Below are 27526 nucleotides of genomic sequence, written 5' to 3' on the forward strand. Positions count from 1 at the left end.
TGACTTAATCTGATAAACTGCTTCGAAGTAAACACTCATCCTGCAGATTCAACATCAAGCCAAAGTACAAAGCTGCGTAGGAGTAATTCTGCAGTATAGTCTTATGCAAAATCCTACTGATTGGCACTCTTCCTCCACTTCCACCACTGGCCCTAACAGCGATACCAACAGAAGCTCCCTTTATCAGATTTGCTGTGCAACAGGTTTTTAAGAGTGGTGTTAAATAGTTGCAAACTGCATAAAAATGTGGAATGTTACCTTACCCCTTGGTTATTTATTTTCAATGCGGGTCCAATTTTCTGACAATGCTTGCATCACATTGGTAACTGAGAGAATGCATTGTCACTCCGCTGACTGCTTGATCAATGGGCAACGATGCATGTTTCAGCTCCTCCCCCTCATTATGTCATGACTGGAAACAGGTTACTTGGAGATTAAATGCTTCTACCCGAGAGACAGGTAACCTTTCATTATTCCCTTTAATCCTGCATAATAACAGTGTCAGAATGTCACTAATGCTCCATTACACACAAGACAACTAGAAAGAAAAGCCCAAATTTCCCTAAAGACCATATTGACATAGGTATTGATTTTACCAAGTTTACTAAGAAATCCATTTGGGCAATATCTACTAAATGAATAATCCCATTATCCCACAGAACTACATGCAGTTTCATCACAGAGAAAAACATCATACTTAAGATTAAAATGCATAGTTTATTTTCTAAATTATGTTTAAAATGATTGGGTTAAAACTTACATTTGGACATAAGTATTTTGGGTGTTTTTAAAATGTCACAAAGGTGGTGTGTTTAGACTGCAGTGCCACTAATGTGTGTCCAATGAATTTATTATATTGTTTGATAAGCACAAGTTACAGCAAAAGAAGGAGAAAAGGAAAAATAAAAGTCCTATAATATTCCACGAGTTAAGTCATTAGTACAAAATAAACAATTCATTATGGAAATAGATGGTATTATTGATAGTTCTTTCTAACCTCTGAAAACCAGAATATTTCTTATGGCTCACAAGAAAATATTGTAACCCTTCTGTTGATCAAGCTGTGACGAGTGCCTAATCCAAAATACACAACCGACAAAATGAATTTGCCTGCAAACAGGAGTGAATTTATCAGTGTAGTGCCTCAGATTAACATCCCATAAACACCAGTTTTCCACCTTAATGGCAGGTGAACCAGAGAGAGCAACATCTCACTGCTTTTCCCAGACAGGTCCATTTTTTCTCCCTCTAATGTATTTGATGGTAATGTAGACATTCCTATACAAAGCAGGAACTAATACTCACTGTACACATTCTAATTCTCTAATTTCCATTGGGGCAATGCACGGACATGTTTCCATCATTTCTGATCTGTATTTGAATTAAAAAACCAGCCATCAGGAAGGTAGTTGTGGGAATTGCTGCAACTGAGCTAAATATTTAGAAATTGGATTTCACCATTGCTAGGTGCACTGGAATAAGTTCCGTTTCACTCTAATTCTCAGTCCAGAAAAAAAAACAGGCCACTTCCTGGTGGCCAAACTTTTTAATTCTGATTCCCATTCCTGTTCTGATGTGTCAGTTCATGACCTCCTCTTGTGCCAAGATGAGGCTACTCACATAGTGGAGGAATAACACTTTATGTTCCACCTGGGTAGCCTCCAACCTGATGGCACAAATAATGTTTTCTCCTTCCAGTAAACAAATTCCACCCCTCTTCTTTATTCCCCACTCTGACATTTTACCTCTTCTTACCTGTCTATTACTTTCCCCTGGGTTCTTCCTCCTTCCCTTTCCCCTGTGGTCCATGCTCCTCTCCTATCAGATTCCTTCTTCTCTAGCCCTTGGCCTTTCCCATACACCTGGCTTCACCTATCACCTATCACCTTTCAGCCAGCCTCCTTCCCCTCCCCCCACCTTCTTATTCTGGTACATTCCCCCTTCCCTCTCAGTCCTGGAGAAGGGTCTTGGCCCAAAAACGCCGACTATCTATTCATTTTCATAGATGCTGCCTGATCTGCTGAGTTCCTCCAGCACTTTGTGTGTGTTGCTTTGGACTCCCAGCATCTGGAGACTTTCCTGTATTTATGATAGGCCATAAAGTTGATTGAACTGCAACAATAGTGTTTCGTACCCTAAAATGGGACCTGTGTACACAGACCCAGGCTCCATTAAACTTGGCTGATGGGACATTAATGTGCGGCAAGCTGAAAAGTGCATCAGCTCTTACAGCTATATTCACCAGAGAAGCCAAGGAGAAGAGGAAAGAAGTACCCAGATTGGTCAGATTGGCACAGATACATGCCAAGAGGGAGCTTTTCCCTGCTTGGGGTCTTGGGGGTTCAGGACATTCAGCATTAGAAGAGTCTAGCAGGAGAGACTCAACTACTCTCCACGGGAGGTAAGGATCTATGGACCCAGGAAGCAATACCTGGAGGAGAATTTGTAGCCTGACAGTTCAACACTAATAGAACACAACTCTTTCTAGTGGATACACACAATCACAATTTGTTAATCACTCAAGTTAAACTTCATCCCCACACTGTGCACAGCCCACCCTATCCACCAGTATCATCATAATGGACACAGTTATATCTTACTTTATCTTTGCAGCTTTGGGAAAAGCCTCTCACATCCCCTCTCCAAAAGAAGAGTTCACAGTTTGAACTTAACCAAGTCATTGCTGGTGCTGTAAAGACAGGAGTTATTCTTTGTTTCAGCAATGTTAATAAATATAGATAATACTTAAATGCTGAATCTTATTTCGGTTGAAGAGAAAAGCATTTGAAACATTTAGAATAAGAATGGAATTCGCTTGAATTGGTTGTTCCAATAAGTTTGCTGCACATTGAATTACCAGTTCATGGCGAAATGTTATCAAGGTATTTAAATTTCAACCACAAATACAATATATTATAATTTGATTTATGCCATGAATAAATAAAACGGGTATGGAGTATGGTAGATTATTGACAAAGTATTGAACCACTGATCCAGAAGAATGAATTCAAGTCCCGACTTGATAGCTAAGGAATTTAAATTTAAGTAAGTCTGGTGTCCTTGAAACAAAATCTTGTCCCAACAACAAGACAAATATTTTTCAGGGAAGAAAAACTACCATCTTTACGCAGTCTGGCCCACGGTAGTGTAGAGGTTAGCACGACGCTTTACAGTACCAGCAACGCGGGTTCAAAATGATCAAACAAGCTCAGCATTTTAACACCATTATTCCTATAGTCCTGATCAAAAAGCTACTGAACCTGGGCCTCTGTATCTCTCTCTGCAACTGGATCTGTGACTTCCTGACCGGAAGACCACAACCTGTGGCGATTGGTAATAACATCTCCTCCTCGCTGGTGATGAAAACTGGCACACCTCAGGGGTGTGTGCTTAGCCCACTGCTCTATTCTCTCTATACCTATGACTGTGTGGCTAGTTATAGCTCAAATGCCATCTATAAATTTGCTGATGATACAACCACTGTTGGTAGAATCACAGATGGAGATGTGTGGACCTAGAGGAGTGAGATATACCAGATAGTGGAGTGGTGTCGCAGCAACAACCTTGCACTCAATGGTAGTCAGACCAAAGAGATGATTGTGCACTTCAGAAAGGGTAAGATGAGGAAATATGAGCCAATCCTTACAAAGGGATCACAAATGGACAGAGTGAGCAATTTCAAGTTCCTAGGTGTCAACATCTCTGAGGATCTCTCTTGGTCCCAACATACTGATGCAGCTATAAAGAAGGCAAGGCAGAGGTTATATTCCATCAGGAGTTCGAGAAGGTTTGGTTTGTCACCTAAAACATTCAAAAACTTCTACCGATGTACGGTGGAGAGCATTCTGACAGGCTGTATCGCAATCTGGTAGGGAGGGCTAATTGCACAAGATCGAAAATTCTAAAATTAGTCAGATCCATCAGGCGTACTAGCCTCAGTAATATCCAAGATTTCTTCAAGGAGTGGTGCCTCAAAAAGGTGGCATCCATTATTAAGGACCCCCATCACCAAGAACATGCCACCTTCTCACTGTTACTGGCAGGAAGGAGGGACAGAAGCCTGAAGCACAGACTCAGTGTTCCAGGAACAGCTTCTTCCCCTCTGGTCATCTGATTTCTAAATGGACATTGAACCCATAAACACTACCTCACATTTCAAAATTATTTCTGTTTTCGCACTACTATTCTTAACTATTTAATATACGTATCTATATTAAGGTAATTCATTTATTGATTTTTTTCTATGTTATCAATGTTTTGCATTGTATTGCTGCTGCTAAGTTAACAAATTTGACGACATATGCCGGTGATAATAAAACTCACTCTGATTCAGATTCAGATTCAATTCCCACCGCTGCCTATAAGGAGTTTGTACCTTCTCCCCGTGGCCCTGTGGGTTTCCTCTGGGTGCTCCAGTTTCCTCACACAGTCCAAAGACTGTGGTAGGTTAATTGGCCATTGTAAATTGTCCCGTGATTAGGCTTGGTAGGATTAAATCGTGGGATTGCCGGGCAGCAAGGGCCTATTCTGTGCGGTGTAGAAAGAAAGAAAGAAAGAAAGAAAGAAAGAAAGAAAGAAAGAAAGAAAGAAAGAAAGAAAGAAAGAAAGAAAGAAAGAAAGAAAGAAAGAAAGAAAGAAAGAAAGAAAGAAATATATATATATATATATATATATATATATATATATATATACATACATACACATACATACGATTCTAGATCTGCCGGAATGGACTAAGCTGCCTCTCCAGTTCATAGCGGTTCTGGGTGCACAATAACAATGAATCTTCACAACCCATGAACAGTTAAATAAAAAGTTTAAAGTAAATTATGTTTTTAATTCCTGTTACATTTTATTGTTGGAACTGCTGGGGATTAAGCCATTAAATCAGCAATGACCATTGCAGCTGCCATTCCTTTGCAAGAGCTGGCTAATGTTTACTCAACTTTCATCACAGCAATAATGTTCACAACAAACTTCTACAGAGTTCACAGTACAAATTGAACTTAATGAATCTGGTGAAATTCAAGAGACCGGTAAATGGATCTTCGTTCATAATCTCAGCTAGGCCCAAAAATATTCCTTCAGCAGATGCATATTAATTTCCCATCAATTTTCAGTATTTTGAAGGAATCATTCGTCTGTCCCTTTCTTCGCAAAGAGCATGCCCGGTCTTATGGCACTTTCCCTTACAGCAGTAGTTGTAACTCTGGTCCTTTCACCTTTTCTCTTCTCTCCATCCACAGGTTCAAACAATCATCATTTCTTCCATTCTCATGTACTGTGATCACTATTCACAATTCGGCCTCCTTTTACTGAGGAGAAACCAACCACAGAGTAAATTATCTCTCTGTGGGGCTCCTGCACTTTGTGACCTTGGGCGTCTGCCTACCTGCCACTTCAATTGTCCATCCAATTTCCACTCCAACCTTTCTGACAGGATAATATGGTGAAGCCCAATGCAGGTGTAAGAACAATACTTCATTTACCATCTTGGAACACAGCAGGTTTCTAGACCTAATAATGAATTATGCAAATTTATGTACCTGGCACCTTGTCTCTTTCTGATTCAGAAACTGCTATTCTGAGCTTTCTACTTGACATCTGTCTGTAATTATGACACTTCTAGACATGTTCCATAGCCTTGCTATTAGCAACAATTAACACAGATCTGTTCCTAACTTCTTATTTACTCATTTGGTCTCATCCTATTCACTTCGTTCCTGCCCCCTTTACCTTATCTGCAAATGAGTTTCTTTTCTTTGTTTCCCAGTCTGGTCCTGCAACATTAACTCTGCTTATCTTTCTGTAGAGCAGGTGCTCCCAATCTGGAGCCCACATACCAGTCAGTTAATGGTAAGGAACAACCACAAAAATGATGGTGAACGCAGCAGGCCAGGCAGCATCTATAGGAAGAGGTAAAGTCGACTTTTCAGGCTGGGGCCCTTCGTCAGGACTAACTGAAAGAAGAGATAGTAAGAGATTTGAAAGTGGGAGGGGGAGAGGGAGATCTGAAATGATAGGAGAAGACAGAAGCCACAGTTTAAGAATAAGGGGTAGGCCATTTAGAACGGAGTTGAGGAAAAACTTTTTCACCCAGAGAGTGGTGAATATATGGAATGCTCTGCCCCAGAAGGCTGTGGAGGCCAAGTCTCTGGATGCTTTCAAGACAGAGATGGATAGAGCTCTTAAAGATAGCAGAATCAAAGGTTATGGGGATAAGGCAGGAACTGGATACTGATTGTGGATGATCAGCCATGATCACAGTGAATGGCGGTGCTGGCTAGAAGGGCCGAATGGCCTACTCCTGCACCTATTGTCTATTGTCTGTTGAGGGGAGGGGTGGAGCTAAGAACTGGAAAGTTGATTGGCAAAAGGGATACCAGGCTGGAGAAGGCCATGGGACAGGAAGCAGGCAAGGAGTTATAGTAAGAGGGACAGAGGGAGAAAAAAGAGAGGAAGAAAAAAAGGGGGAAAAAATATATATTAAAAAATATTAAATAAACAAATAAGGGATGGGGTGTGAAGCGGAGGAGGGGCATTAACGGATGTTAGAGAAGTCAATATTCATGCCATCAGGTTGGAGGCTACCCAGACGGAATATAAGGTGTTGTTCCTCCAACCTGAGCGTGGCTTTATCTTGACAGTAGAGGAGGCCATGGATAGACATATCAGAATGGGAATGGGACATGGAATTTAAATGTGTGGCCATTGGGAGATCCTGCTTTCTCTGGCGGACAGGGCGTAGGTGTTCGGCAAAATAGTCTCCCAGCCTGCATTGGGTCTCACCAATATATAGAAGGCCGCACCGGGAGCACTGGATGCAGTATATCACCCCAACTGACTTGCATTTTTTGTGTGTGTTGCTTGAATTTCCAGAATTTGCAGATTTCTTCGTGTCTGAGTTAATTGTAAGGGTCCACAGCATAGAAAAAGTTTGGGAACCTCTGCTGGAAAGGCTGCCTGACTTGCTGTTTCCTGCATTTCCATCATAATTTAACAAACAAGGTAACCAGCTGAACAAATTTAATTTTGCTAAGCTTCCAAAAGTAATTGAATTTTTAAAGACACCCTTCAGTCAGGAGGTGAATTTGTCACTAACGTAAAACAGATGATAACAGGGTGACCACCATTTCTAGACTTCTGATATTCTGTAGAATTTAACAGAAAGGAAAATCAGAAGAGTTGTATAACAGGAAATCGATCAGATATCATTCACTTTGCTATATCATTACTGTCAGTTAAGTTAGTCCCATACCCCAGAAAAGTTATGGGGAGCCCAAGCAAATGGAATAAACAAAAATTCACAAAAGTTTCTGCACCTAATCTTTCAATGTTATATTGAGAAGTGAAAGAACCTCTACAGAGACACTTAACCTGGAATATCTAAAGTTGTAAATAAACTGGTTCTCATTTGGATTAGATTTCAGGAAATCACAAGGATGGATCATGCTGTCTCTTGCCAGCTAGCCACGTTCAGCTAGAGCAAGACCTGAGACGACACAGATTTCAGTAGGGAATGTAATACAAATATTTGGAAGATAAGGGTTGAGACATACAATGACAATGTAGCGTTGCTTTACTTTCATATTTTTGCTTACATTTTAATGTTTTAGCAAACAATCTTTTTTAACAAATGGAAGTCTGACACCTTCTATATAATATTGTTAAGCTCCAGAATGAAAAATGAAAATGTTTACAATGTTAAAAAAGTGTTAATTTTTCAGGTAAAGTATCCTTTGGCAGGGCATCGACAGCATTCTGTTTTTATTTCATCGTCTGCAGTTGATTTATTTAGTTAGTTATGTTTTTCAATTGCTAGTCTCAGGAATGCATCAGGCCAGTGTATGCACAAGGTAGGTGCAGATGTAGGGTTCTTCAGGCAACAATTCCAGGTGGAGGTACCTGGCTCAATGTGCATGAAGTGTGTCCACATTTGTGCAATATATCTGTTAGCAGACCCAGTCATTCACAGGTCTGCTGTTCTGCTGTCAAAACAACAGAGCCATATTTAGTGGTGGCCACGGCAGCCAACTTACAAAACTTGCTTAACTTGCTAAGCTGAACAAGCATCCAACTAAAAGTGTTCTAACCCTGTTTCCATAATCGTGCTTCTAAAGCCAAATATTATCTTTAAAAATAATACATATTAAGGCAACGCATACAAAAAGCAGGAGGAACTCAGAAGGTAATGTAGCATCAATGGAGGGGAATAAACAAATGTGAATTGTTTATTCCCCAACCTGCTGAGTTCCTCCTGCATTTTGTGTATGTTGCTCAAAATTTCAAGCATCTGCAGAATTTCTTGTGTTACATACAATGACAATGTAGCATTGAAGAAAGATGCACTATACAGTCCGACTAATCATATCTTTCCCCCTTTTAAAACTCCTGCTTGTCCTCAGACAGTTGGGAGAATCAGACCTTTCAAGTTTCTTAAAAGCTTGATGCAATGGCTCAAAGAAACGAAGTGTCAATGTTATTCCTTTAACGTACACTCAGTGGCTCATTAATGCAAATATCTAATCAACAAATCATGTAGCAGCAACTCAATGCATAAAAGCATGCAGGCATGATCACGAGGTTCAGTTGATGTTCAGACCAAAGATCAGAATTTGGGAAGAAATGTGATCAAAGTGACTTTGACCATTGAACCATTGTTGGTGTCAGACAGCTTCTCAGAAACTGTTGATCTGCTAGGATTTTTACACACAATAGTCTCTGGAGGGAGTGGTGTGGAAAACAAAACAAAATAATAATGGTGTGAAAAACAAAATAAAACATGTTAGTGAGCAGCAGTTCAGTAGATTTAGGACGGAGATGAGGAGGAACTACTTTTCCCAGAGAGTGGTGAATCTGTGGAATTCTCTGCTCTATGAAGCAGTGGAGGCTACTTCAGTAAATATATTTAAGACAAGGTTGGATAGATTTTTGCATAGTAGGGGAATTAAGGGTTATGGGGAAAAGGCAGGTAGGTGGAGATGAGTCCATGGTCAGATCAGCCATGATCTTATTGAATGATGGAGCAGGTTCAATGAGCCAGATAGCCTATTCCTGCTCCTATTTCTTATGTTCTTATAATTTAACAATAAAATTCTGCATATTAATATACACATCTATAGAAGAGATCAGAGCTCAGTGTATTTATAAAGATGGCTTATGTTTAATATTGTAACTTAGTATATTTGAATTGTCTTGTTCGTAAAGATTATTCATCTTAAAGATTGCATTGGCATAGAGAAGAAATTGGAATTTTCTCTTTTTATAGAAATAGCAAATAGTTCAGAATTACATGAACTGACCATGTCATTTCTGACTGCAAAAGAGGCATGGGAATTTGAGAGAATCTTGTGTGCATTAATAAATTAGAGGTATGCCTACAGTTAAATGTAAATTAAACACTGTTAAATTGCAATCATCCCGCGATAAATACATACTATATTTAAAATGTTAAAGTAGAATGCCTTGGCTAGAGACAAAACACTTTAAAAACCTATTAGATTAATTTAGCTGAGATGTTCATCTCTACTTCAATTACCCAAAAACTGTCCATTGGTTCAACAGAGATCTTTCCTTCAAGAATATGTTAGAATTTAGCGCCCTCTAGAGTCAGCTGTGACATCTCTGGGCAGATCAAGAGGCAAGGAATCAGTTCAACCAATCAAATTACAGAATCCTCACAAATGAGTATATACAGAAAGCAATGTTATAATGTTATGTTGGGCTAACTGCCCAGTCTTCAGACCATGTCTAAACTATAGGTTATAGAATTAAGGATAGCTATGTTTTCCTCTGGAGGTCAAACTTATTTATTTATTTAGGGTTACAGCTTGGAAAAGGCCCTTCTGGCCCTTCAAGCTGCACGGCCCAGCAACCCCTGACAACTCTGATTTAACCCTAACCTAATCACTGGACAATTTAAAGTGACCAATTATCCTACCTCTTTGGACTGTGGGGGGAGAACTGGAGGACTCAGAGAAAATGCAGGCATTCCACAGGGACAATATACAGACTCCATACAGAGCAAGATGCTCCAAACTGTAATAGCATCATTCTAATGCTATGCTACCATGGCACCAAAACTGTATGAATGCTAAAAGTGTTTCTTTTTATCTGTAAAACTTAACAAGCATGAAATCTCATTCATCAGAAGAGAATTAATTTTCAAATTTAATCAAATATACTTTGTGTTTGTCTCCCTTAATGACATGTCAATATTTTAATTTATTTCATTTTCTTTGGAGTCATTTAAATGTTTTATTTTACTTTACACATTGCTGGCAAATTGGCTTCATGAGGCAACATCTATGTAAATAGAAACAGAGTCAGCTTTCAGGTTGCAGATTCTACATGATAAAGTTTGCTGAGAACTTTTCATAGATCCTGCCACACAAAGCCATATGTGCTTTGTGTGCAAAGCAGTAAGTAAAATATAATAAATATAAATAAAGTTTAAATTATGCCAAAGAAAGTAAAATAAAGATTAGAATATAGTTGTGGTATTAAAGGAGACAATTCTACAAGGATAACAGGAGGACTTTTTTTTCTTGTGACTATATTTTTCTGTTATCTTATATGTGCTCTATGTGCTTTCTGCTGCGTCTTGTACCTTGGCTCTGGAGTAACGCTGTTTCATTTGGCTGTATTATGGGTATTCATGTATAGCTGAATAATAATTAAGCTTCAACTTAAAAAAGTTATACTGAATAAAAATACTACTTAAAATGCTAATTAATTATCTTCTGAGAAATGTATTTCTATGTCCGTAAAGTTAAGCTTTCCGGACCAGAGTTTTCGTTCAGCAGTATATTTCACAGATTACACTGAAGAAAGCAATACTTGTTCTGCAATGTATACATCTTAGTCAATTAGCTCACCTTATGGCATTAATTTCTCTGCATATTCTGTAGCTGAAAATTGAAACAGTGCATCTTGCGGAGAAGCAAAGTACCAATGGCATCAGCTTCCAGATACCTATGTTTTATGACACCTGTCCAGATGCCAACAATGCACGTGCTGATGACACAAGCGGTTGTCACTTTTATCCCAATGCAATAACGAATTGGTGCTGACAACTCCATTGTTATTTGTGTAGTAAAGTCCAGTTCATTTTATCTCACCATGGGTTCTAAGATGCAATTACCTTCATATGCTCTACCATTGTTTAGTTACTAATTAACCTGTAGATGAATTGATGGTTATTGACGCACACACAGTTGTTGGAAGAATGACACTGATAAAATGGAAAGGGCAGGGCTCGGCCATGAAAAGCTATTTTTCACATACTGAATTTTAAAAAAGACTTGTTCTGGATCTTCATGAACTGTACAAACAAGCTTGTTTTCTTTGTTTGGGTTTCAATTTAAATTACAAATATGCACATCTGGTTTGGCTGAATCAGAACGGCAACTACTTTTCTCCAAAATGGAACAGGCGAACCACAAACCACAGTGCTCTGAACTTTGCATGTGCCTTTCCATCTCCACGTATATTTATCCATTCCACAGCTGGTTCTGCTTCATATTTCAATATTACTTGCAAAACATTCTAAACTTAGGAACGTGATAGGGCTAAAAACATTTAGTTGCTGTAGTTTTTGCTGTTTGCTGTCATTGCGATAGTACACTTAGTTCTGAATAGGTGTTAATCACGTAGTACAAACACAAAAAGTTTTTTTCTTGATAACAAAATTCAGCACAACCTAAAATATACTCAGTGGTTGCTCCTGCACCTAATAAAATGGCCACTGAGTGTACTTCTGTGGTCTTCTGCTACTATAACCCATCCACTTCAAGGTTCAACATGTTATTTATATACATACATTCTTTCTCTCTCTCTCTCTCCTTTTTCTCCCTCTGTCCCCCTCACTATACCCCTTGCCAATCCTCTGGGTCCCCCCCCACTTTCCTTCTCCCTTGGCCTCCTGTCCCATGATCCTCTCATATCCCTTTTGCCAATCAACTGTCCAGCTCTTGGCTCCATCCCTCCCCCTCCTGTCTTCTCCTATCATTTTGGATCTCCCCCTCCCCCTCCAACTTTCAAATCCCTTACTCACTCTTCCTTCAGTTAGTCCTGACGAGGGTCTCGGCCCAAAACATCGACTGTACCTCTTCCTAGAGATGCTGCCTGGCCTGCTGCGTTCACCAGCAACTTTGATGTGGGTTGCTTGTATATTTAGAGTTGCTCTTCTGCACACCACTATTGTAATGTGTCGTTACTTGAGTTACTGTTGCCTTCTTGTCAGCTTGAACCAGTCTGGCCACTCTCCCCTGATCTCTCTCATTGACAAGGTGTTTTCCCTCACAGATCTGTCACCCACTGGATTTTACTTTTGTTTTTCGCACCATTCTCTGTAAACTCTAGAGACTGTTGTGTGTGAAAACCCCAGGAGACCAGCACTTTCTGAAATACTTAAACCACTGCTTCTGGAACCAACAATCATTCTAAGGCCCAAGTCACTTAGATTACATTTCTTTCCCCATTCTGATGTTTGGTCTGAACAACAACCAAATCTGTTGACCATGTTTGCATGCTTCTATGCTTTGAGGTGATGCCACATGATTGGCTGATTCAATATTGGCATTAACGAGCAGATATACAGGTGTACCTAATAAAGTGGTCACAGGGTATATTCGAAACCCAATAGCATAATTCATGATTTACACAGTAAAGTCAAAATGAACTACATCATACTGATCTCATACACCTACATATATTTACGTATGTTGCTTCAATAATACTTAATAAATACTAGAAATGCGTAAAATTAGAAGACCGATTGCATATCCTCTTTCACCATGCGTACTCACAAGCCAAGGCTCTTATTACACTACAACATAAGTAGATATTGTTTCTTCTTAAACTTGTTTTCAAAGCTCTAATTGCCTCTATTTGAAATGATTGACCTGTCTGAAGAGAAAATCTTTTGCTCCCTTCCTCCACCCCAATCCCCACTTCATATACAGACTACCTCCAATGAGAGCAAACCCATTTACACCCATACAGTGAAATAAATTTTGGTTGGTAACATAAAAGGGGTGAAGATAGATCAACATCTTTTCCCGTTAGCTATTATTCATTTTGTGCAGCTGCCCAGGACGGTATTGTTCATGTTGCTTCATAACAATTGAATCACACTTATTCAGAAATGGACCATGTAATAAGCCCAGAGATATTTTGTTATGGAAGTTTTTTCTTTTGAAAACTGTGATAGCTGTTAAAATAGAACAGTGAATTAATGAAGATGCTAAAAATATAGGCAGATTGATAGCAATCAACATGTTGGAAGCAGTACATATTGTTTGTCACAATGACGGAACTAGCTCTAGATGTGGTTTCTTCAATGCCCAATGTAAAAACAAAATCAAGATTTCACCTCCTGTGATCCAGAGCACAGACTAAAGTGCCATGCTTCTAGCCTAATGAGGAACAGCTTATGAAAGAAGACACAGTGAAAACAGAAATTATTAATTTCTTTGTTCAGAGCAATACGTATATATGATGATTTCCCACATCTTACAATATTTATGAAATCCCGGCCCTAACTGACTGTGTACAGAAAAAAATGTCCAATCTCAGAGTAACGTCAGATTGAATACACTGGGAAAGCAGATTTGAAAAACTTCAAAATGTTTTCAACAGCTCCCAGATTTCAAAATGAAACAGCATTGAATGAGGTTTTACAGTAGGTTCTTTTTAAGGAGAGCCAGAGAAATTGGTGTGAATTATTGAAAATTTAAAATAGTTAAAGTGTGACTCATTTCATCCATTATATTATGGGGTGGCATGGTTGCACGATACAGATGACCTGGGTTCAGCTCCTGCCACTGGCTGTAAGGAGTTTGTATGTTCCCCCCCCCCCCCCGTGACCGTGTGGGTTTCTTCCCACCAGTTGGTGAGTAAATGGTCATTGTAATTTGTCCTGTGATCAGGCTAGGATTCAATCCTAGCAGCATGCTGGGTTGTGTGGCTCAAAGGGCCAGCAAGGCCCATTACACGCTGTATCTCAATAAATATACGAGCATCAGAAATCTTTTCACTGATGAGATTTGGAAAGAATACAAGATTCTGGATTTAGCAATTAGTTGCCTCCCTCACAGATTGCAGACAGTTGGGAGTTTCAGATACAACAAGATGGAGGAAGTTGGGACAAGTACTTCAGTTTCCCCTTTTATGCTGATACCTGTTGCCTCAAATTAGGAAAAAAAACCTACAATCAAAATTATTGCTGGTATGGCACGTGAAAAAAAACAAGATAACTTGAAGTCAGTTGACAGGAAATATATACCTGCAACAACTTTTTTTGATAGAAACTTCATTTGACTTCCTAAAGTGATGAGGTTTGAGGAGTTAAAGCCAAACATAGTCTTAAGATTAAATAGAGTTAGAGACAAGCACTAATTGAATAAAAAATGCCCCGATGCTACTGAAATTCTATGTGTAATGTCAAAGACTTTATTCTTAATTAAATGCAAAAGGTTGATGTAAATCTACTTAAAGTAAATTTATAAAGCCTACTGCAATCATTGAACAAGCAAAATAGATTTACTCAGAGTATAGATTATAGACTGAGAGCAAAGCAACCCAAAATTGTGATGCTGAAGCTCCATTGCTGATCAGAGGTGATGCAATTACATGCTGTGGTAAGGAGTTATCAGTTTAAATTGGTTAACTGAAAATGTAGGCAAAAATGGGAAGCAAAATCTTTTAAGTTGGAAACTTTTCTGCAAATATTATATAGATACTAAATAAATGTAAATTAGGAAAAAGTGATAGATGGTTGAACGCTAAAATAAAAGCTTTCATACGATTATTAAATAAAATCTTTTTACTGCTTTCATGGCAAAAGGAGGCGATATAAGTTACAATTCTCTAAGATTACTGTCATTGATCTGAATAAAACTGAATGATGGACTCAAGGTAGGTGACCATATAAAGACACACACACAAACACACAGCTCTAGAAGTGAAACTGGTAGATCAACAGCTTTTACAACTACTTTCTAACAGTAAATTTAATTAATTTCAACAGCTGTGAACTGTTTTGAAGAATATTGTTAATACAGAACTAATAAATTAAATATGTCAGTTCAAAAATTATGATATTGAAGTTACCCAAGAATAATGTAAACAATGGCTCGTTTTTGGCAAAGCAGAGGGGTTCTGAAATTAGGGGACAAATGTTCTGGATCTTCCAGCCACTTCTTACATCAAGAATAATGTGAGTTCTTGGATTCAATGAAAGCTCCCGTATTTTCATTCTGTAGCCCATTCTAGCAATAACTTTAACCTCCAGGCTGAAGGTGCAGTAAAAGCAGTTATTTCTTTCACTCTTCTGACTCATAACCAACATGTCCATATACTGTTATAAATATCCTGGCTACCGAAAGAAATTAAAGGAGAGGCAACTGAAAAAAAAACGGTATTTCAATTCTCTGAGAGGTCTTCTCACATAATTTCACTTACTCCATTTATTATCATGAAACGCAACTCAAATTGGAACATTTTCCAAACAACAAATTTTAGATCAGGTTCAACTTTCCTACAAGTTCTTACAGTTTCAAGCAACATACCTCATTTAATGCATTCCAAACTTTTTGAGGGCGGACCTAAACTTTCAAGATATTTGATTCGTGCTCATTTAGGCAAAATTAGGCATTTTCAATACAGAAAAATAGGAAATATATAAACATGAAATATTTTGTATAATATTATTGAATTAGTAAATAGAGTCTTGTATGTAACATATATCAATCATGCCAATACAGAGTATACAGACATCAAAGAATAAAATTACAGATAAAGATAGACACTTTAATTTACTTTGTATTGTATTAATGACCATGCATGGTGAACTACATCCATGATCGCACCTCCACTGTTTACAGGCATAAATATGCAAATTACAAGTAATATTAAACTTTTCACCTAAGATAATGTTCATCACAGCTACTCCAAAAATTAGGGGCGCATAAATTTTGTTTTAACAAATATATTTCATTTTTTAATTAATGGAATAATCATCAATATGTTGTTGTTTAATAAGTGTTGGTGACATTATTAATGAAGTGTTAGAAGAATTATGACGTTTAGCGTTTGTAGGGTCTGAATTTACTTCAGTAAAAGAAATCCTTGCTTCAAGAACCTCAAGTCTCGGAGTGTGAATTCAACTCATTTTGATCGTAGTTCCTTCATGTTAAGTTGTTTTGATATGAACCATAACTTTACCCTGCCTAAACTAATCTTACCACTCTACCTACTGAATTATTGCCAGTAATATACTTCTAATCTACTCAAAGGTCAGCCAAGTTGCTGCTGTTTGTTGCTTTGTTGGCTGATTTAAGAGATAAAGGTGCTGCTAAGTTTATGCACCGGGAGAGCGAACACCAAATTCCCTATAATTCTTACTCTCAAATAACCAGACTGACTGAAATTAAATGCAAATGATTGGCAATTCGTTCAAAGTTAGTTATGTGTTCCCTTTGATTAGAGATACTTTTAAGATAATCTATAATATATATATATTTATATATCTATTATATATATATTATATATATTAAAAATCACGTGAAAGGAAACGGCTAGTAACTGGCGGCGGCCTTACGGCAATGAGATGAAATCCTGAAGTTTAAAACAAAACTAAAAAAAACTAGTGTGAGTTTTAATGGAACACCCACATTCTGCGCTCTGAAAACCAGCCACTTTTTCTTCAACAGCCCAAGTGAAAACAACTTACTAAAAAGCAAATGCTGCTTAAAATACACACTCTGTAATAGGAACGCATATCATTCACGCCATCCCACCTCAACTCGCCTCTAACCAATTTAGTTTCCCGCAACAGTGGCAATATTTTTATAATATCTGTCAAAACGATCTGTCTGTATATTTTTCTCTGCCCGTAGCCAGCCCTTAGTGGTCCAAGACACACAAAACAAACCAACTGGATGCAGTATATTCTGGAAGTTGACGCATGGTGCGCAAGTGAAAAGGAAAACAGCCTTTCATATTAACAGAAATGTGAAACCTTCTTAAATCCGCAAAGCTTTTGGTACAAAGGCAATTAAAACGTGAGGAGAAAATGCAACGAGCACGCAGTATTATGCACGAGTTTCAACCAAATTTGTGTCGTGGCGCAAACATTATATTGCAGCAACGTGGGCATTAAGGAAGTATTTTTGTTTATAAGTATGTTCTACTCTGGAGGTTAATTGCTCGCGAATGTTTGTCGGTCGGGAGATTTAGATCAACAAGTGATTGCTAGTGATAAACCAGCTTAGAGCATTTTGTTTAAGGTCTGTCTGGTATGATTTGCCTTTACCTGTACCAGCGGAGTCCCTTTTCGTAGTGTCGGTCGAAGAAATGCGGCTCTTCCCCCACGGCCCTGATATCGGGGTGGACCCGGACAAATTCGAGCAGAGCCCGTGTGCCTCCCTTCTTCACCCCGATGATGATCGCTTGCGGGAGCTTCCTCACCCCGTCCTCACTGAAGCTCAGGGTGCTGGGCGGGTTGCCCGCCAGCGACCTGCCGATCCTCTCCTGCTGCTTCACGTTCACGGACTGTAACTGCAGCCTCAGCTCCCTGAAGTACTTTTCAGGGAGCTCGCCGTTCAAGTAACCCTGCAACTGGAGCTTCTGCAGCAACCTCTTCCTGCGAAGCGCCTGCCACTCGCCAAAGTCTCCCGCCAGGTAGTTTTCCTCTGAGCCACGGACGGGGCTGGACATGGTGTGACAGAGATCCGTCAGATAATACAAGAAGTACAAGGACATCATCAACGAGCAGAAGATGACCACAATTTTCCGGCACACCGTCGTGGGAAGGGCGTCCAAAAACACTGTGAGAAATGCCATAACGTGTAGTAGTCCCCGGCGCAGGAAAATACCATGCTAAGCTGACATACTCCAATCTAGTCATGTATCAGCTTTGAAGAAATATTTTATTGATGTGTGTATGTATATGTGTGAATATAGATGTATCCGATCATTTAATATGTTTGATACTGTCAATAAAATAGGTGCCCCGGTTCTTTTTATATCCTCTTAGTTTCGCGGCTCCGATCTTCAGCCGCTCGCCACTCTACGCGCTGGTGCATTTTTCACCGTGCTCACCCTGCGCGCTGTCACGGCGCATTGCTTTCCTCGCTTTGATTCATCCCCACTTTCCGCCACATGTGTACAAATGTAGCAAAACTTCTCCAGCAGCACGCGTGACAGGCACCCGGCACAGCCAATGAACAACTCCGCTCCGGCGCCGGCTCTGTCCCAATGCGAAGGCAGGTTGAATCTGTTGCCCAATCAAAGATGGGCGTAGGGGCGGATCTTCGCCTTGAAATTGCGCAGAGCCGCGAGGAGCCGCTCAGAAGCGGAGTGGGTTGTGTGTTAGTGGCGAGTCGGCAGTGGCCACCAACCACCTGCCTAAATTCTCTGAACCCCGTCAGCTATCCAAGGTTTCCCAAGTGGACTGCAAGGAAAGGGTTTCAACTGTAAAATACGCTGGGATATGGCGCAGAATGAAATAGCTATTAAATAAGGAAGCATGATTGAATGGTACCTAAGGAGGAAATCAGCCCCACCCCTCAGTAACTGAAATAAATGAAACCCTCTCTAAAGAAAATCAAATAAAAGTCTTGACGGGCCACTTCCGACGAAGTTTGCTAATCATGGGTTTGGAACATTCAGTCCTAAAGCGATCTGAGGAGGGTGTACTCCCGGCGCTCGCAGTGCCGAGGCTTCCCCCTCGTGCTTTTACAAGGCGCGGTCCGATGTCTGCCTGACCAGTGATTATAGTTGTTGTCACCAAGGTGGCGGTATCAGCCCAGCCGCCTGACTTTGAAGTTTCTCCATTCTGCTAGTGAAGGAGCTGCTCGTTCTATCGCTTGGGCTGTAGGAGACTGTAAACAGCAGCCGGAACAAGGCGACGTCTTGTCAGATGGGAAGATAATTGATTTTATTTAAAGCAGCTGCTTTATTGCACTTTAATATATCGCAAATCGTATTCGATTGCTGGTCCCTGCGGGCCTTCACCATTAAACAGTTGGGCAATAGACGCCGCATTGTACAAAACAGAGTGCTTTAGGCAAAGTACAAAAGTGAGGGACGTTCGAATGACTGTACACGCATAGATGCAACCAATTTTCATTAACTTCCACTGTTATTTCCCTCAGAGGCTACACATATGGTACAATTCAAAGGGAGGATAGAGAGCGAGGCACTTTAAAACTGAAATATCTTATTAAAATGGCCAAAGGGTTTAAATAACTATTGTATAAAATTCACAACATGGGTTATGTATAACTTCTTAACGTTTATATATATATAGGAGGTCCCAGGAAAAAACTGAAAAGTCCATGTATGATCTGTTGCGTTAATATAAGTTTCTGTCGCCATCACGTTTTCTCAGTCTGTATTCCGGACAATTAAAGTGTTTATCACAGAATTATAAATACGGTCTGTAAAGTGGGGATATACGGTACTTCCGCCCAATTTAATTGGATTTGAACTCTCCTTCAACAGCAGCAAAGATAAATAGATGTTTTCAAATATTTCTAGTAGGTCTAACATAGATACACACCGCTACCCCCCACTGAGCACTGCGCAGTGAGTAGTAATCACGTAATAATTGCTATATATGTTCATGCTCCGCAGCTATTTAGGTCATATTTATTAAAATATAAAACACAGTCACATCTATCAAGGACGGTGCGTCGGACGTATTTTCGAAGAGTGTTTTACCAGCTGCCTGAACATTGAAAGCAAAATCGATTAATGTACAAATACGCGTACGCTCGGGTCTATCCGAACCAAAACTTTAAAACTTTTCTTGTGATTGACGTCAGAAGTTGGGGCAATAGAGATTTCTGAGACCATTTGTAAGGAATTGTGTCGCGTGAAAATCAATATTAAACAGTCGGGAACATATGAAGAGGTTAAACGCTGACGACTGGAACACCAGAAATTACGTTTCCTCTGCTATCAATTCTCAAATCCAATTGTATCAAAGCGAGCTAGGAAAATGGAACCTAACAGCCTTTCTTCAACCCAATCGTTTCTGGTTCAGTTAGTTTCTGTCCAGTTTTGTTTAATTCTGTCACTTGTTGCGTGTTAACATCTCGATCTCCCACTTAGTTGCATCAATTTAGCCGAAGTTTTGTGCAAACCCCATCACGCAGCCCACCAAAGACGATCACTTTTCTTATCTCTTGCCTTGTTAAGAGCTAGATCATTTCTTCACAAGTGAAACAAGGACACAACCAAATGTTTCACATCTGCTGCCTTAATTTTTTTGGGGGGGGGGGCTTGTTTCTTCTGCCGCTTTCTGGAGGACAAAATTTGCATGAAAATAGCGAAGTCAGTGCTTCAATTTGTCCGCACATCAATGCCCGAGAAAGGAAAGCGACCCAAAAAACAGCGACCCCGGCTTTACCATATGTTCAGGGCCCGCAATAATAGGGCGAGCCAGTAGTTAACAAACCACCTCTGTACAATTTGTATTTTTAGGACGGAGAAGATGAATTGTGGGAACTACTGTCCGCGAGTTATTTCACAACAGTTTGCACAAAAAGGTTTATTATATATTTATTTAGTAAAACCATACTTTTACTTTATGTCACTTTATTCAGCGGTAGGATTTCATTTCACAAATTATGATTATGTCATTACATTTACATTAATATTTACAGTAGTCTATCTAGTTAGCTTGTCACTGTGTCTTCCTCTTTAAATATCAGACATTTCTCTGCCAAAAAGATGAAGGATTTGATTTCAAATACATTGAACTCCAAAACATAATTGTTCCTTTCACTCAGTAAAATTTAAACTCAGTAAGTCATCACTCGAATTTTTAGGACGTTTCAGTAAGAACTTGAAACTTCAAAAGTTTATGTTTAAAAGCTAGGTACGGCACGAAGTTTATATTATTAAATTATTACTTTTTAATTGTGCGGCGAAGTCAAATTTAATTAGTAAATGCGATTTGTGTCACTTATATGACCAAACTTTCTAACGTAGATTACAGGACGACAAACTGTGGGCACGTTGCGCTAAAATCAGTACATTCAAATGATGTTTTTTTCCCATCATTTATTATAAACTATAGAACCGGTGTATGTCGGAAGCCTCGGTCGTATACTTCAGACCATCTTGAAAGCGGGTTAAATAATGGGGCTCGCAACTTTTTTTTTCAAACTATCGAATAAACTATCTACGATTGCGAAGAACTATTAAATTTAAAACCGCTGTGAACTATCGATATTTAAAGTGGATTCAGTTATTTTAAAGCAAAGGAATTTTCTTATTTGATTAGTTATTTTAATCATCTAATTACTGATTGGGATGTTCTCTTGTCGCTGATAATTTATTATGGATACGAATTTATAATCCGGCCGCATTTATTACAGAAGCCATTCTTAAACAAAATATGCTTCAGTTCCTGTTTTTTTTTCATCTGTAAAGTCCCACTCTGAGCTAATGTTAGAATGTTTCCAGCATACTTAAAAAGTAAACCTGTCTTTTTTATATACAATATTAAGATATCTCAGTTACAGTTTAAAAAAAATCTCTTCCCCGCCCTCCACATGCCCGAACTTTGGAATTCGGAGCTCTCTGGGAAACACATTTCTGCCTCTAAGAGGCAGCAACCGCCAACGCAAGGCGCCAGAAGCCGTACGCCAGACCTGGAAACCTCGGCTCCCGCACATCCGAACGCCCGGCTAAAGCAGTAACAAGCTCGAATGAGAAAAATATGCATCCGAGATCAATCAGTCGGCAGTAAAATTAACACTAATGTTCTTTTTTTTAAAACAAAGCAACGGTGCAACCGATTAAAACGAGTTAACGGTTTTCCCCAAACCACTCTTTCGATACAATACAAACGTCACACCCCTCTCATAGTCCTGTGACAGTTCATTAGGTTTATGTCGGTACCACCATTCCCAATTATACCAACATTAAACTTTGCACACCGGCGTACTGGTGCTGAACAAAGAACGACTTTTTCTTTAAAAAAAAACATTTTTAATTGTTAAAGTGTAAAAGTGTAGAGCTACAAGCTCTAGTAATGAATTACAGGGAGCGGTGTACTGTGTAAAAGAGCACATTTAGCATAAAGCAAACGTTTACAGGGATCTGTCGGACAGAATGATAAATGTACGTCCCGAAAAGGAGAAATTAGCGGAGTAGCTGGGCGCAGGAAACAGAAGCGACATAACGCGCGTGAAAAGAATACGAATTAAACACTGAGTTGAATAGCATTAAAAGTTCTGACGCTGAAGTAAATCCTAATGCTTGGGAGATAATAGAATATGACAGACTCTGGGGGTGGAATCAAATAAAACAGAATAAATAATGCTGATTCTAGTTGATTTTAATATATAACAGCGCTTTATTAAACGGCATTCGTGCGTTGTTACCGTTTAAAAGGCAAATCTACAACGGCATTTGGAATCAACTTGCTCACGTTCAAGAGGGAGGACTTTAGCAACACGACGTTCCTTTCCTGTAGGAAATAGCTACGAGTTGGAACTTTATTTTGACAATATTGGTCGAGAGGAATTCCAAGTAACTTGTGTTCATCCAAAGGCCTCACGGCGTGTTCACCGGTGCAATACAATTCCAGGCGGTTAGTGATAAGCTTTAGTTTATATACTGTATTTAGAAGCGACAAAAGCGGAATCAATGTAATTTTTTTCCGGGATGACAGCACGTTAATGATTTTGAAAAATAAAAATACTGGCGTCTGTGTAACGTGTACTGCAATTGCCTAATTTATAGGACAAAATGTTTAATTAAGGGCACAAACTGCAGCTCCTCGCTACCTCTTTTCCCCACTGCCTTCCAACCTTCACCCGATGCTAAATCATTAAAATAAAATTGCTGGAATTATAAATATCTACTTTACGATTCATGTTTGGTCACTTGGAAAATAAGTAATGAAGATCATTCGTTAATGTCAATGAAGGGGGTGATGCATAACTCTTCAGAGTAAGTTGTTTCTTTCTCTCCCGGTCTCATTCCACTCACCCGACAACCTGCTGCTTTAATTAAATATTTACTATATTGGCCACAAATTCAACCAGCTACGCCCGAAGGAGCTGCGCTAAAATTAGCACCTCCAAATGACTTTACATTTGCAAGCAAAAGTAGGAAACACACAAGTAAACAAAGGCAAGAGTTTGTATTAACAGTTTGGTCGCAGACGGTTTTAACTCTTTCACAGCATTTCTTGTCCGTCCTCGCACACCATCCATTTTGCCAACTACCCAGCTTGGGCAGTTAAAACCGGGAATAATTCCTGCCCCAAAAGCAAAAAACCGCAGATGCCTGACATCTGGAATAAAAGCGGGAATTGTAGAAACAGTCAGCAAGTCGGAGATCATTAATAGGGAAAGGAGCAGATAATTTTTCAGGTTGACGACTTCACTAGAAATGAGAATGTTGCACTGGTTTCAGGTCATAGAGAAAGGGGGAAGGAATTAACATGAGAGGTGGATGTGAGTTTGGGTTTTTCCAGGAACAATCTATTCTTGATCTCCTCAAAGCCCTCTTCGAGAAATTAATCTTTTACTAGCTCTTCTTTCTGTTAGTCCTGACGAAGGGTCTCTGCCGAAACGTCGACTGTACCTCTTCCTAGAGATGCTGCCTGGCCTGCTGCGTTCACCAGCAACTTTGATGTGTGTTGCTTAAAGTAGTTTTCATGACTGAGGTGCAAATAATTGTCCTTGACATCAAGACTGCATTAGACCAATTTTGGTTCATGAAGCTCTGGAAAACCTGAAATCTATGAATTTCAAAGATACCAAGTGATTGAAGTGCTGCCACTCCCAACGGATGGTAATTGTGATCATTGGGGCTCAATATCCCAAACTATGACATCACACAAGATGTCCGAAGAGCAGTGTCCTAAGCTCTATCATCTGTTGATCGTCCTTCCACCCTAAAGTCAGATGTGTGCATGTTTGCTGATGATTGCACAGTGTTTAATTCCATTCACAGCTTCTCAGCAAATAAAGCAGCCTATACCTCCATTCAGCAAGACCAAGACCGCATTGATTCATGAGTGGAAAGTACTACAGATCCACAAAAGTACCAAGCAAAGACCATCTTTAGTAAGAGGGAGTCTTAACTATCTATCTTTGTTGTTCAATACCATTACCATCACAATTATTAGATCCCACACGATCAATATTCTGTGTGTCTCTGTTGACTACAAACTCAATGGGATCATAAGTACAATCACTAAAAGTGCAGGTCAGAAGCTGGGTATCCTGCAGCAACTGACTCTCATTGTGTACCCTCCCAACTTCTACAAGGCACAGGTCAGTATCATGATGGAAATATTCTCCACTTTGCAGCTCCAGTGACTTTAGAACATAGAACAATGTAGCACAGTACAGGCTGTTCAGCCCACAATGTTGTGCCAATATTTTAACCACCCAGCATTAATCTAATCTTTCCTTCCCACACAGCCCTCCAACTTTCTATCATCCATGTTTCATACAACTCAAGACCAAGCAAGCCATTAACTGCCACCCATTTATCATTCTAAATATTTACTCCCCCCACCTTCAGAAGATCATAGTGTACCATCTACAAAATACTGTGCATTTACTGAAACAGGTTACTCATTGGAGGAGGCATAAATTGAAGATAAAGCAGAATCAAAGATTCAAAATATGTTTATTGTCAATGTATGCATGCAGTAAACAACCCTGAGAATTATTAAAATTATCAGAAGAAAATACTTTTCTTTTAACACAGAAAGAATGGCTTATCTTTGTAACAACTAAATAGCTACGCCCATTATAGTCCGGAAAGCATGCTTTTTAAAATTCCTTATAATAACCATTATCACTAGAAATATTGAATATCTTCCTTATCATGATTCCATCTTTTTCACTTTTCCTTCTTTGTGTCTCTCTGTTAAATCTGTCTTTAATTCAACATCCTCACTGAATCTCATGTTTCTTCATGTGCATTTCACTGGTTTTAATATTAATAGCTACAACTTTCAGGAAATTGCAGTTATGTGACTTACAGTCCTGTTAACAATTCAGATATCTTGCAAATTGCACTGCAAAAATAAAATGACCCAGGGTTTAAAAAAAAATAGTTCCTGGAGTGGGATCTGCCCAATGGGGTTTGGATAGCTGAATGGTCTCTTCCTAGGGGATGGACTTGGGAGGTGTTTTTTGGCTGGCTGGAGACAGATCATCCATCTCCCCATGTTGCTCCCCTTGAGGTGGAGTGAGGCACATTTAGTATTTAGATAGATTTAACACATTGCAACTCCATTTTGTTGCTGCTTTTTATTCCGGCTGTAGGTCCCAATGCCCCCAAAATATGTAGAGCTAAGTGTATTGTCGGATTGGCTATAAATCTGAGCAACCAATCTTTCAATTTAAAAGGATTAAGGTGAAAAAAATCAGTTTTTCTATTGAAAATAGATGATTGTAGGCTATTTTGCTTCAGAATTCATTCAGTGAATTGAATGTAATAATCTGTGTGATGTTATTTAATATTGGGGTGCACTTCAAAAAAAAGACCAATGCTTTTTTCTAAATTTTGAATTATTCCCACCTTCTACAAGGCACAAGGGGAGGTACCAGAGGATTGGAGGATAACCTATGTTGTTCCACTATCCAAAAAAGGCTCTAAGCAGAACCCAGGAAATTATGGGCTGGCGAATCTGACGTCAGTTGTGGAAAAATTATTGGAAGGTAATCTAAGGGACTGGATATATAAGTATTTGGATAGATATGACTGATTAAGGATAGCCAGCATGGCCACATGCATGGTAGGTCATGTCTAACCAACCTTATAGAGTTTTTTTGAGGAAGTTACCAGGTAAGTGGATGAAGGCAAGGCAATGGATGTTGCCTATATAGACTTCAGGAAGGCGTCCGACAAGATCCTGCGTGGGAGGCTGGTCAAGAAGGTTCAGTCGCTCGGCATTCAGGATGAGGTAGTAAATTGGGTTAGACATTGGCTTTGTGGGAGAAGCCAGAGAATGGTAGTAGAGGGTTACCTCTCTGACTGGAGGCCTGTGATTAGTGGTGTGCCACAGGTACCGGTGCTGGGTCCTTTGTTGTTTGTCATCTGTATCAATGATCTGGATGTTAATATGGTTGATGAGATCACCAACTTTGCAGATGACACCAAGTTTGGGGGATGTAGTGGACAGTGAGGAGGGCTATTGTGGCTTGCAGATGGATCTGAATCAGCTGGAAAAATGGACTGTAATTTAGCTGATGACATTTAATGCAGACCTGTATGAGGTTTTGCACTTCTGTAGGATCAACCAGGGTAGATATTATAGTGAATGGTAGGGCAATGAGGGGTGCTGTAGAACAAAGGGATCTGGGAATACAGGTCCATAATTCAGTGAAAGTGGTGTCACAGGTAGATAGTGTCGTAAAGAAAGCTTTTGACACATTATTCTTCATAAATCAAAGAATTGAGTACAGAGCATAGGATGTTATGTTGAATTTGTACAAGACATTGGTGAGGCCTAATTTGGAGTACTGTGTGCAGTTTTGGTCACCTACCTACAGGAAAGACATAAAGAAGGTTGAAAGAGTGCAGAGAAAATTTACAAGGACGTTGCCGGGTCTGGAGGACCTGAGTTATAAGGAAAGATTGAATAGGTTAGGACTGTATTCTTTAGAATTATGAGGGGTATAGATAGGGTACATGAAAGCAGGCTTTTTCCACTGAGGTTAGGTGGGACTACGAACAGAGATTATATGTTAAGAGTGAAAGGTAAGAAGTTTAAGGGGAACACAAGGGGAAAAAGGGATGTGAGAGTGTGGAATGAGCTGCCAGGAAGAGTGGTGCATGGGAACTTGTTTTCAATGTTTAAGGGAAGATTGGATAGGCACAACGATGGTAGGGGTACAGAGGGCTATAGTCCCTGTGCAGTCGATAGGAGTAGGCATTTTAAATAGTTCGGCATAGACTAGACGGGCCGAAGGGCCAGTTTCTGTGTTGTATTTCTCTATGACTCTATCACTAGTCAGAAACATGAAGGATTATTTTATTGTTATCCTTTTAAGGGTTGAACAGATCTGAATTACTTGTTCACACTTACTTTTAATTTAGAAGATTCCACAATTGCTTTTATTTTCTCTCTCTGATTTATGCAAGCACAGTGGAACGATGGGGGAAGAGGTTTCACCAACAGTCGAAATGAAATCTATGGAAAGGCTTCTGTGAGCCATAGTCAAAGAAAGATATGGCACAAAAACAGGCCATTTGATTCTATTTTGAAGCTACCTGATTGTCATAAAACTCCTATCTGATTTACTAATCCCATTCAAAACAGAAACTCTAGCATTCCTTCCCTCGTCTGGCCTAATAGTGAATCCAAGCCCATTATGTTTGCTTCTTTAACTGCCTACTCAATTCAAGATCAGACTTGCATGGATAATAAATGCCAGTGTTGCCAGTCATACTTGCATCCTGTAGATGAATCGTTAAGACTCTCTTGATTGTAGAGAGTGTCCTCATTCTAGGGAAAAAAATTCCAGTAACAAAA

At 39.4% G+C, this 27526-nt stretch overlaps 1 protein-coding gene across 1 annotated transcript in view; it reads right to left on the reverse strand.

Annotated features, from left to right (window-relative positions):
• Positions 1 to 18157, reverse strand: part of LOC140187239 (heparan sulfate glucosamine 3-O-sulfotransferase 3A1-like) — a 184941-nt gene extending 166784 nt beyond the window's left edge. Inside the window, exon 1 of the mRNA XM_072242341.1 lies at positions 17318 to 18157. Within this exon, the coding sequence (XP_072098442.1) occupies positions 17318 to 17847 (530 nt within the window). The 5' untranslated portion in view covers positions 17848 to 18157. The remainder of the gene's footprint in view (positions 1 to 17317) is intronic.
• Positions 18158 to 27526: the final 9369 nt, after the last annotated feature.

This window comes from Mobula birostris, chromosome 24 (genome assembly GCF_030028105.1).
Source record: "Mobula birostris isolate sMobBir1 chromosome 24, sMobBir1.hap1, whole genome shotgun sequence".
Lineage (NCBI taxonomy): Eukaryota > Metazoa > Chordata > Chondrichthyes > Myliobatiformes > Myliobatidae > Mobula > Mobula birostris.